The following is an 11,813-nucleotide window of genomic DNA, read 5'->3' as shown; positions in this document are numbered from 1 at the left end:
ATGATAGTAATACCATTGTATCAAATGTAGCTCCACTTTGGGCAATCTTGTGATTACTTCTTCAAGTAGTTGCAGTTAGTCTTAACTCCTACATATTACCATTCCAACTCTTTTGTCCCAGTTTTGGTGTTCTTTCAATCTTATTGTTTGTCGTGTACATATTCTAGTATTCATGAGGTCTCTATTTCCCTAACTGTATATGTTTTGCTGCAGATTTGTAATTGTTGCCAAGGTGTAACTGTAGATGCTCCTCATTTAAGCAGGCAAGCCTGAATGCTCTTCTATATTTGTCAATTCAATTTATTAATTACCATGGGTTGTATACTAATTTCTGTGTTGGCTACTCCTCAGAAAGGAGGCAACTTCTGAAAAGAACAAAAAGAAGGTGTCACTCAAATGCTATGACTCCATGTTTGCCTAAAACCATTGTTGGCAGATGCTGTCCAAGTTTCAACTTACAATTGTGAAGAATGTTTAAAATGCAGAAATGGAACTTTTTATTTTTGTACATCAACTGATTTAAATGCATAGTATGTCTTTACTTACAAATAAGCTTGTATATATGGATGATTTTTCTATTCGCGTAATGCAAATGGGGGAATGTTACTGATGGATGTGGTTGGTTATGATTTGTATGGATGACTTGTTGTTCACAGCATGGTTGTCAGCAGGTCCACTTTTACTATGAATAAGCATGATACTGAATGGGTGTGAACAGTGGAAGTCGAAAGCAAAACTACAAGAAGAAAGGTTATACTAAATGAAACTCGATTTTCTAGATAACGAGTTACGTAGCAGTCCATTTTCCATCCCCTACGACTGTATCCATATTCAATTGTCAAGTATCTGGGTTACTCGATTTCTCTAGATCCGAGTTACGTTCAACATAACTCGATTTATAGGGTACCGAGTTACGTTGAAGACCATTGTGCACCCTTAGATTCCTCTTGGACTGCCTCTGGACCAGTCCAAATAACTGGGCTGGGTCGGGAAGGCAGTCCAGGTATTACTCGATTAAGTTATTACCGAGTTATGTTGAAAATAACTCGATATCTACAGAATCGAGATACGTTGAAGACCATTGTGCACACTTAGATTCCTCTTGGACTGCCTCTGGACCAGTCCAAATACCTGGGCTGGTTCGGGAAGCCAGTCAACGTAACTCGATTAAATTATTACCGAGTTATATTCAAAATAACTCGATATTTTTAGCATCGAGATACGTTGCAAATAAGATCTCTACACTTAGATTCCTCTTGGACTGCCTCTGGGCCAGTCCAATTATGTGGGCTGGGTCGGGAAGCCAGTCCAGGTATTACTCGATTAAGCTATTACCGAGTTATGTTCAAAAGAACTCGATGTCTTTAGTATCGAGATACGTTGATAATGTTCTCTACACTTAGATTCCTCTTGGACTGCCTCTGGACCAGTCCAAATACCTGGGCTGGTTCGGGAAGCCGGTCAACGTAACTCGATTAAGGCATTACCGAGTTATGTTCAAAATAACTCGATATTTTTAGCATCGAGATACGTTGCAAATAACATCTCTACACTTAGATTCCTCTTGGACTGCCTCTGGGCCAGTCCAATTATCTGGGCTGGGTCGGGAAGCCAGTCAACGTAACTCGATTAATTTATTACCGAGTTATGTTCAAAATAACTCGATATTTTAAGCATCGAGATATGTTGCAAATAAGTTCTCTACACTTAGATTCCTCTTGGACTGCCTCTGGGCCAGTCCAATTATCTGGGCTGGGTCGGGAAGCCTGGTCACCGTAACTCGGGTTACGTATTACCGAGTTATGTGGAGAAAACTCGAGATCTGTAACGTCGAGATACGTTGAGGACACATCTACAGTTAGATTCCTCTTGGACTGCCTCGGGACCAGTCCAATTAAACTCGATTTCTGTAGTATCGAGTAATTATACTTTAACTTGATGTTCAGGATATCGAGTTACTTGAAATGGAGTTCCTTACAAACCACCACGCACAACATGGATTCCTCTGAGATACTGCGCACAACATGGACTCCTTTTAGTCCCAGTACACATAACTCGATTTATTAATAATCGGGTTATGTGTATGACCAACCCACTATTTAGTGCTCAAACGTACGAAGCAGCAACTGTTCAACTTCTTCTCAGCGAAAGTTTGGAGAACCAGAAAAATGGCATCTCAATGGCGGAGAGACAACGACGATGGTCCTGCTGATCGGTCCCCACACTTTTTCAAGATTATTCTGCCGAATGCTGTTCAAGAAGGAAAGCTTGTAAGTATGCTCAAATTTATAAACTAGATTCCTCTGAAAATCATATGCTAATTATACGCTTCGTACACTTCATCTTCTTTATTTGTGATTCTTGAAAAAATGTACATTTGTTACATGTAGTCAGAAAAACTTTCATTTTGCAATACGTAGGTTACACTTTAAGAAGAACACAGTCACATAACAGAGTACTTTTGCATCGTACACTTTTATATGAACAAAAAATGAAACAGGGATAAGCGCATGGTAGAGACTGAGGAAAAATAAATACAGAGCACATGCTGATGGCATTTTCTTGAAAATGTGATTGGGCTTATAGGGTCACCACATATGTATAACTCCATTTAAACTGTGAAACTGTGTCCTGGGATCAAACTAGGATACAGAAATCGTTCACTCTTTTTATCATTTGTTTTTTAGAGTTCACAAACTTATGAAGTGGCTAAGTGGCAAAAATTAGTACGTCTAAATCCAAATCCTGCCCATAAACAAAAGTGGGTCATCTTCAATGTTTCCCCAACACCCCAAAACCAAATCACAGACACATTATCAAAATACAACATTTCCCCAAAATTTTTTACATTTCAACAACAACAGAGAAATGTAAAATGTTGACAGCTGTTGATGGTTATTTTGGTTATAAGATTAGGTTGTATAATTTGGTTTCAAAATTCATAAGATTTGTTACTGTTATAGCTATTAAATATAACTGGGCTGGATTACATTTTATTTTGTTTGATTTTCTTTTCTTTTTTGTGTGGGGGTGGGGGGCTGTAACTAAGAAGTATTCTGCCATCATTCAAACTTTTATTTTCTAGCATTGTGTATAAGGATTGATTGCATGTGTTTATTTTTCCCTAGCCTGCATTTATGTTATGGAGATTCTTTTTACAGCGGATTCCAGATAAGTTCGTGCAGAAATTTGGAGTGGACCTGTCAGATATGGCCTTTCTCACTATTCCAAATGGTAGAAAATGGAAAGTCAAGTTGACACAACATGCTGGGGGGGTTTGGTTTCAAAATGGTTGGTCCAAATTTGCAAGCTCTCATGGTGTAGCCGTGGGCCACTTGCTGGTTTTCAAATATGAAGGAAATTCACAGTTTCATGTACTCATATTTGATGCCACTGCAATAGAAATAGACTATACTTTAGACGGCGAACTCCAAGTTCATAGGATCGAAGATGATGAGAGTGATGACAGCTCTGTTGAAATCATCAAACACTTTTATAGGGGAGAGGGTTCAGGTTTGAATGTTACACTTTTGTAAGCAAGTGGTTGATTTGTTTAGCTTCTGCTCTATTAATTTTATGTGCATGACTTCTATTTTCAACTTCTTTCAGGATCAGCCCATCCTAAGAAAGACGGTGGTGTAGCTAAAAATCTTGTTATAGCCAATGCTTTTAAATCAGAAAATCCTCTTTTCACTGTTATCATGCGTCCATCCTACGTTAATGGCAAGGATCGTGCGGTAAGCTTTTAGCTTCACTAAAATGGAATATTTTTGTAATTTAGAAATGCAACTCCCATTAACTATCATTTTTCATAGATCAATTAGAAAGATTGTCACACTAGATACTTGTGGCTGGACATTTTGTTTGGAATTATTTTTTCTTATTTGTGTTTTTAGGTGAAAAGATGTAGATCAAATAGATACTTGTTGCTGGAATATATTTGTTAAATATATATTATTGTTCCTTGTACAGAGTTTACCCCAAGACATTATCAACTACTTACCAAGAGACGGGTTTACCAAGGACTACACCAAAGCAAGTATACTCCCTGTCAAGCTCCAGATTGTGGACCGATTATGGCCTGTGAAGCTATACATTTATGAACGACGTGGGGGTTCATCATGTGTCGTATCAGCTGGTTGGACTGCATTTGTGAGGGAAAATAGTTTGCAAGTAGGAGATGTTTGCGTATTTGAGCTGATTATGAGGGACGGTGTTCTGTTCAACGTCCACATTTTCAAGTGCCAAGACTAAGTGGTTAGGGTGGATGCAAAGTGATGATAATATTATGTGATGTTCAGAGTGTGTTTACTTTGCAACTTTACTATTCATCCCTATTTTGTTCATCCCAGTTTGCAACTTTATTGATTGGGTACTTTTGTGATGTTTAGAGTTTCACTCTTGGAAAAGTTTTAATTACTATGATGAACTTTCATATGTATTTTAAAATGAATGTGATGCTGTATTTTTTTTCTGCGCTTTTGTTTGGATTTTGGCCTTTTTGCATGTCATTCAATTATATTACATTGAATGGCGACTCTTGGATTTTATTTTAGGGGGGTCAACATTGTTATTGCTATAGGATTTTGTTCTTTTTAGATGACATTGTTGTATGTTTTGTATATATTGTAACACTTTAATACAATAACACCATGTGCAACATAGGTTAGTCATTATTTTTGATGTTTGCAAATTTAGATGTTTAAAAAATAAGTGAGAAGTTAATCCATCAATTGTGTCAATCAATATAATGTGGCAAATTGAAAAGCTTGATAGCTAAATTTTCAAAATTTCACTTGGTAGCAATTTTTCAAATGTTATAGATGAAGTTGGAACTTCTTGTAAACTGCAAGGACTAAAATAGGTACTGTTTTCTTCAATGAACTTGATGAATCGTTGCTCAAAGAAAAATATCATTGTTTCCTGAAAAATCTTTGTATCTTACAAATGAATAACACAAAATACTGGTGAAATATGTACCAATACGCTATTTGCAACCAAATTTTCCACGGCTCCTTTGCCAGCTAAAAAACCACGAACAAGAGGACTGTATGGAACTATTCCAATGCCAAGCTCCCTGCATGTACAAAAACATTAAAATTCGAGAGAGCATACTCATGCTTCTGGATAAGATAATTAAATTATATTAAAATCAAATCTACACAAAATGGATGATATTTTTTTTTTTTGTTGCAGTAGTCCTTCAAAAGAACAATAGTGTTGCAAAAGCAAGGATGAATATAAGGGGAAAATAAATAACAATAGTGTTGCAAAAGCATCTGGACCAGTCCAAATATATGGGCTGGGTGGGTGCATGTATACAACGTAACTCGATTTTCCAAATCTCGAGGAATTTGAATTCTTGTGAGTGTCCACTGCACAGAACTCGATTTAAGTGGAATCGAGTATTGTGGCAGGCCTACCTTTAAACTTCGATTCGTCTTGGACTGCATCTGGACCAGTCCAAATATCTGGGGGCCCAGAAAAATAACTCGAGTTATGTATAATCGAGTTATTTGAAATTAACTCGTTTTCTGTAACATCGAGTTATGAGAAAGCCGTTCCAACATTAATTGGATTCTTGTTATTTGTGCTACACATAACTCGATTTACGGAGAGTCGGTTTATGTGTAAGCCCTTGTGCTGAAAATTTGATTGCATGTAACTCGATTTACTGAAAATCGAGTTATATGGACATTACATTCTATTACCCATTTTTATTAAGTCTTCCCCAGTTCTGCAGAACTTGCAGCTGTCCGAAATTACATCTTCGATTGCTCTCGCTTCATCCGGCTAAAACCCACAATTTCCCGCGCAAATTCGTCGAGGATTTTACATAGTAAGACTCTTTTAACGGTTGCTGTCTTTGAAATTACACATTGTTGGTGCATTATTCTCAAATTTTGCATTTTGATGCTTCACACTTCTATGTCTATGTCTATGAAGATTGTGATGAAATTGGGTGTTTGCCTAGTCAAATGCATTGTTGTTAGTAAGGTTGCCTATGTCATAGGTTGTCTTCCTTCCACAAAATGAACTTGCCAGTGGCTCCATATGTGTGTGGTATAGATATATGCTGGTTGTATGTCTGAACTGTACATTGTGCAATTTATTTTCTGTTTTTTGTAGAAGCTGGTGAAAATTACTACATGTAGCTACAATGGTATGATATATGTCAGTTCCTAAATCCACTTGTATGTTTCCTATATGATAAGACTTCTGTTATATACTCTAGGTCTCTAACTTCAAATTATTGACTCGGACCAAAATGCATTACAATTATTGCACCAACTAAACAACCCGTGAATAAGAATATTGTTTTTTCATTGTGTTGTTGTAAACTGCTGTAGACAGTATATTGTGTGCATGATTTTCTACACATGGTAGCTGGTTACTCTTCAATTTTTGTTCTCTGCTTCAAACTTCATTTTGGTTCTGTTTTTGTGTGAGCTGATCGTGTTTGCACTACTGACCATCGATTAGTTATGGGTCCGAAGAGGACTAAGAGGGGAAAATGCAAAGCTGCATCCGAACCTGAAGTGGTGTTTGATCAATTAAGGTTCCTCACGCCAGAAAATGAGCAAACCTTTGAAACCTTGATTAAGCGTAGGCGTATTTGGGGAGAAAGGAAAATCAATTTACAGGAACTGCATCCTTTTGTTCGTGAGAATCTATAGTCTAGGCATTGGCTATCCCTATGTACAAACATACAACCCCCTCCAGCTGACTTGATTAGAGAATTCTATTCAAATCTATCGGTGCATGAGGATCTTGGTGGTCACAAGGTGACATCGTCCATACGTGGTGTACCGTTTACAATAACTAGGGAGCACATATCTAAAGCCCTTGATGTACCTATAATTTGTACACCTACTTATCCAAACTCTATTTCTCCTCGTATTGATGATGTTATGGATGTTCTTTGTGGACAATCAAACAATCGGGATTCTGGCCGAAGTATTAGCTCAAGTGAGTTGACTGAGCTTAATTATATCTTCTTTAGGATAGCTTGTCACAACATTTTCCCTATCTCTCATATCCATACAATCCCTGTAGACAGGTGTATCTTGCTTTACGCCCTTGTCACCAATAGTTCCATTTGTTTTCCTTCCCTTTTCATCGAAACCATTGTCAAGGTGCGTAGGAGCAAGTATAAGAGGCATGCTTTGTTTTTCCCAGTTCTCATCCATAGGGTCCTCAAATATTTAGGATTAAAGAACTTTCCTTCCCACGAGTTGGTTCACATCCAAGCCCCTATAGGAGCCAAATTTCTGAAACAGCGAACTGCCCAAAAGAAGGTTGTCGACCTCAGTGTTGGTCCATCCAACAGACCACGAGTACGGTCTACTACTGGAGATGTTCAAGATGAGGACATGCATGGGGATCCCACATCTGTTGTTGCCGAGGATGGTGATGATGAGATAGATGTTGACACTGTTGATGCAGCACATGCATGCCCTCTTCCTCCCTCTCTTCATGCTATGATGGAGACCATTATGACGACTCAGGCAGCCCATGGTCAGCTTCTACATGGTCTTCTTGCCGAGGTTGGAGCTATACGAGCAGACTTAGCTCACTATAGACGTCCTGTTCCACCTTCTACACCATCTGACTCTTGATGATTCCCATTGGGTATTGTACCCAAGGGGGGGACGATTTTCAGTTCGTGGTTGCTATAACATATTTGGAGAATTGTATGACAGTTCTATATTTTTTTATTTTAGTGGCAATTTGAAGAACATGGTATCCGTTGAAAGTAATTTCATATATTAATATGATGGTTAGTTTCATGCCCATCGTTACTATCATTAGTATTATTGAAATGGATGTAATGGTCTAAGAATTTTTTATGTTATTATGTGATTCTATATAATATCAAGTAGATCCAAGTCTGTGTGTAAATAACATTTATTTCATAATTCTGTACGACGCTCACGTGTTTTTAGATTATAGTAATTATTAATACAAATCGAAGGTTTTGTGAAAGCACAATTCGTTTACAGGTTTTGATATTAACGATGAACCACCTAGGAGATTTTCCTTGGAACAATGGCTGAAGCTATATCTTGACTTCAGGCAACTATTTTTATTGGAGGTTTTGCTGAGCTTACATGTATTTTCCACTAATTGGATATTTTTGTCGATCTTAAATCAGCAATTATATTATTCTGAATTTGATACTCGCCTGGACTATTCCTCATGCATCATATTTTCATTAGATAATTTATTGATGAAACCTTGCAGTGCAGACTCGTCGAAAAAGATAAAAGCGACACTTCGCATGACCTCATTCACTCTAGCATTAGGTCTAACGGATTTTTTTTAATCAAATATGAGGAATCCAAACCTGAAGTGATGGCCCCTTACATAATATATTAGATAACAGTGAGCTGAAGATAATAAACATCGTGAAGTTTAAGTATGTTGTGAAGGACCAAACACGATTAAACAGATATAACAGTGACCTCAAGCCACTAACATCAAAGTTCTAAGAGCAAAATGGTGCTTTCAACCTGTAAATTATTATGGCACGCGTTTGTTTGAGAGCTTAGTTTCAGGGTTGAACATGGTTTTACCTATGTGCAATCTCTTCTAACCAACAGTCACGAATTATGGGAAGAGCGTTTTGACTACCATCCTTGAAAATGACCAACGATAATAAACACCCTGATGTTTAAGATTTTGTAAAGGTAAAGTCCACAATTAAACAGATATAACCAGGAGCTCAAGCCACCACCAACATCTACGGTATAACAGATGTGGTATTCAGACCAAATTGGGCCTCGCTTCAAACCAACAAGTCTTTGACCACGATGTTTGATCGAATAGTCGAGTAAGTAGGTATTCCCTCAAATGCAGTCTCACATCAATTGGCTACGATTACAAGAGAAATTTCAGTGTTTCAGCCTATGGCGCTACGTAATTTGTAAGAGTGATGGTTCTGAGACCAAAGTGATGCTTTTAACCTGTAAATGTTTAATGACCAAAGATAATGAACACCGTCATATTTACACACCATGATGTTTACAGACATTCAAAATGACCAAATCACAGAAAACACTGTGATCTTCATAATTTATTTTGTGAAAGACCAAACATAATTAATAAATTAATATTGCGAACTTGCTGGTGAAAGACAAAACACAATTAATATAGCGAAGTTTGAAGGTGACCAAGTTCCAACTCTAAACACACGTCACCAGCCTGCTTCTGTAGCACCAACTGTAGTCATATCAAACTCCTTCAATCGCAGCACATGCGCCAACAGACGCTGCTGCTTAGTCAAGTCATGTTCGGTGCTCTACACGATGTGGATACCCAGGTCGACACTGTTTCACACCCACACTCACGTGAATACAGAATTGTGAAATTGGATGCACAGATGTCTCATTTACATCTACTGTTGCAACTACTGCCCACCTTTGATGTGACATTAGGAACATTTAAAATCCTGTTCATATAGCGTTTTTCCGGAAGGGTTTGACATGACAGGCCCTAATAAGTGAAACTGTAATGCCTGGACCGTGAAATGAGGTTATAAATGCACCAGTGATATAATGTTAACTTTCTACCCCGCTAACTTCGTAGATTGATTAAGCTATGAGTCGCAATGCCTCAACATCAAATCGTACAATGCGAAACAAGTTTGGACCTACTTCAACAAATGCATCATCACAAGTTCCAACAGATCAACAACTACATACATACACAGACCACTATGGAGGAAAATGGGTTGGAAAGAAGAGAGATTTCGTTAATATGCCAATATACACGTATGAGAGTCTTGGAAGCGTCGGACACATCATGGTCGGCAAACCTACAAAACTAAGTACAGATACCACCGCAATAGAGTTCACTATAGCAGAACCACCATGGTCAACCCTATACGAGAAGAGGTGTGAGTTAGAGGTGTATTGTCGATGGCACGGGTTACGAGTTCCTAAGGCACGCTCTGCCGAGTTACCTAGAGATGAACCTGCCAACATACTTGCTCGTCTTGAACAAGAGAACAATCAAATGCAAAGGCGACTAGACCGTTTTCACGCAATCCAAAAAGCTAGGAAGCATCTAAAGGGGAAGGCGCAAGAGCGAGCCATGAAGTCTATTAATGAAATTACTGCGTTAGATGATGAAACAGATATTTCAGACTTCTCAGATTCAAGCAATGATGATTTCCAAAAATTTCTACCTACGAACATTAGACGTTGTTGTTAATGTCTACACATTATGTGCAATACATGATGTTATTGTTAATGTGTGACAAATGATGATTATGTATGTTCAACTTTTGCAACTCTAAAGATTAACTGTTTATTACTTTTGGCTAAGTTTATGTGAAATCACTTTCTCATTTTTTTCATACGTGTTCTTTGTTGCTACATTCAAGTAATGTGGGTCATGGACGAACAATGTCCTTTGCTTTGTAATGTAGGGAAAACCTTAGGAAGTGAAATGCCTCCAAATTATATTTATTGCACATTACTTGTAGGAAAATTTAATAGATTCAATACATACAGACTGATCCAAACCACATAGACCAACCGCGCATATGATTCAATAATACGAATAATTCTTTTATATGAGTTGTTTGAGTCACGATATAATATGCACGTATCTGTGTATCTTAGTTGTAATAGTGTCCTACTTTATATAGATACATTACATAAAGACTCGTCCAAACCAGACTAACCACTCACTCACTGAAAATCCATATGGCTCACCCAACACTCTCACAACGATATTTGGTTTGCTTAAAAATAGGGTAAAGGCCTAAAAGCCTGATCAGCCTTTCAAATGTTTCATTCAAGTTATTGGTTTGTTGTAGCATTGCTTGGAAGCTCCCTAATATTGCAATTGTGATGATCGGAAGCCATTGATGTAAAACTTGGAAGCATAGTTTTCTTCATGTAATTTTACATTGACGTTGAGAAAATGTAACTACATTTTCTACCTGCAAAGACTCCCTGAAAAGTTTGTACGGAAACAAGGGGATAAAACTCTCTATTGTTGCTACACTCACTGCTCGTAATACTAGCATTTGGCAAGTGAGGTTGGAAAAGGCTAACACAGCTCGGCACTGTTCGGCGAAGTCATGTTCGCAGTTCTGCATGTGCTGCTCAACAACTCGACACTATTGAACCCTGTCCAGTCATATCATCCATGCTCACGTGAATAAACAGATATGCAACATTTTGCAATGCACTATTTTCAAGGATGCAGAGGACCCTTCAAAAGTGTAAGCAAATTTTTGGGGGTAAGCTGTCCATCATTGCTACACTTGATTGATGTAGTTCTGCATGTGATACTCAACATCTCGAAACTATTGAACCCTGACCACACGTACCCATCCCCACTCACGTGAATACACATATGTGCAACCCTTTGCAATGCACCGTTTTCGAAGAGGCAGAGCATCCCTGAATTGGCTATGCATCAATTTTGGGTGTGAGCTGTCCACCATTGGTACACAGATGTTGTTCGTAGTGCTACATGTGCTGCTTAACAGCTTCGCACTGTTCAACCCTGTCCAGTCAATACACAGATATGCCTTCTTTTGCAATGCACCGTTTTCAAGGATGCAGAGCATGGCTGAAAAGTTCATGATACATTGAACACAGCTCAGTATTGTCTCAACAAGTCATGTCAGATGAAGCACAGGAATTCTGAATAGTTTTGAACAAGACATACCAAACTGGTAAGAGAAAAGTCTTAAAACCACATCCATCAGAAATAAACCATAGTAGTGATCAAAGTCCCTAATTAAATATAAGCATAAACATCACTAGTTTAAATTTTAAACAAGTTATCCTTGT

The 11,813-nt window shown here is 38.0% G+C and overlaps 1 protein-coding gene across 1 annotated transcript; it reads left to right on the top strand.

Moving 5' to 3' along the window:
• Nucleotides 1-2,168: 2,168 nt before the first annotated feature.
• Nucleotides 2,169-4,254, top strand: LOC115990131 (B3 domain-containing protein At4g01580-like). The gene is made up of 4 exons (XM_031113986.1): nt 2,169-2,270; nt 3,162-3,513; nt 3,610-3,737; nt 3,973-4,254. Exons 1-4 carry the CDS (start codon nt 2,169-2,171, stop codon nt 4,252-4,254), a joined length of 864 nt encoding a protein of 287 aa, XP_030969846.1.
• Nucleotides 4,255-11,813: the final 7,559 nt, after the last annotated feature.

This window comes from Quercus lobata, chromosome 5 (assembly GCF_001633185.2).
Source record: "Quercus lobata isolate SW786 chromosome 5, ValleyOak3.0 Primary Assembly, whole genome shotgun sequence".
Classification (NCBI taxonomy): Eukaryota; Viridiplantae; Streptophyta; class Magnoliopsida; order Fagales; family Fagaceae; genus Quercus; species Quercus lobata.
The sequence above is the reverse complement of the archived record's forward strand: the minus strand, read 5'-3'. Positions and strand labels throughout refer to the sequence as shown.

Coding starts and splice junctions, on each gene's coding strand:
- LOC115990131 (XM_031113986.1), top strand. CDS start 2,169: ATGGCATCTCAATGGCGGAGAGACAACGACGATGGTCCTGCTGATCGG. Junction 2,271..3,161: donor CTGTTCAAGAAGGAAAGCTT/GTAAGTATGCTC, acceptor TTCTTTTTACAG/CGGATTCCAGATAAGTTCGT. Junction 3,738..3,972: donor TTAATGGCAAGGATCGTGCG/GTAAGCTTTTAG, acceptor TTCCTTGTACAG/AGTTTACCCCAAGACATTAT.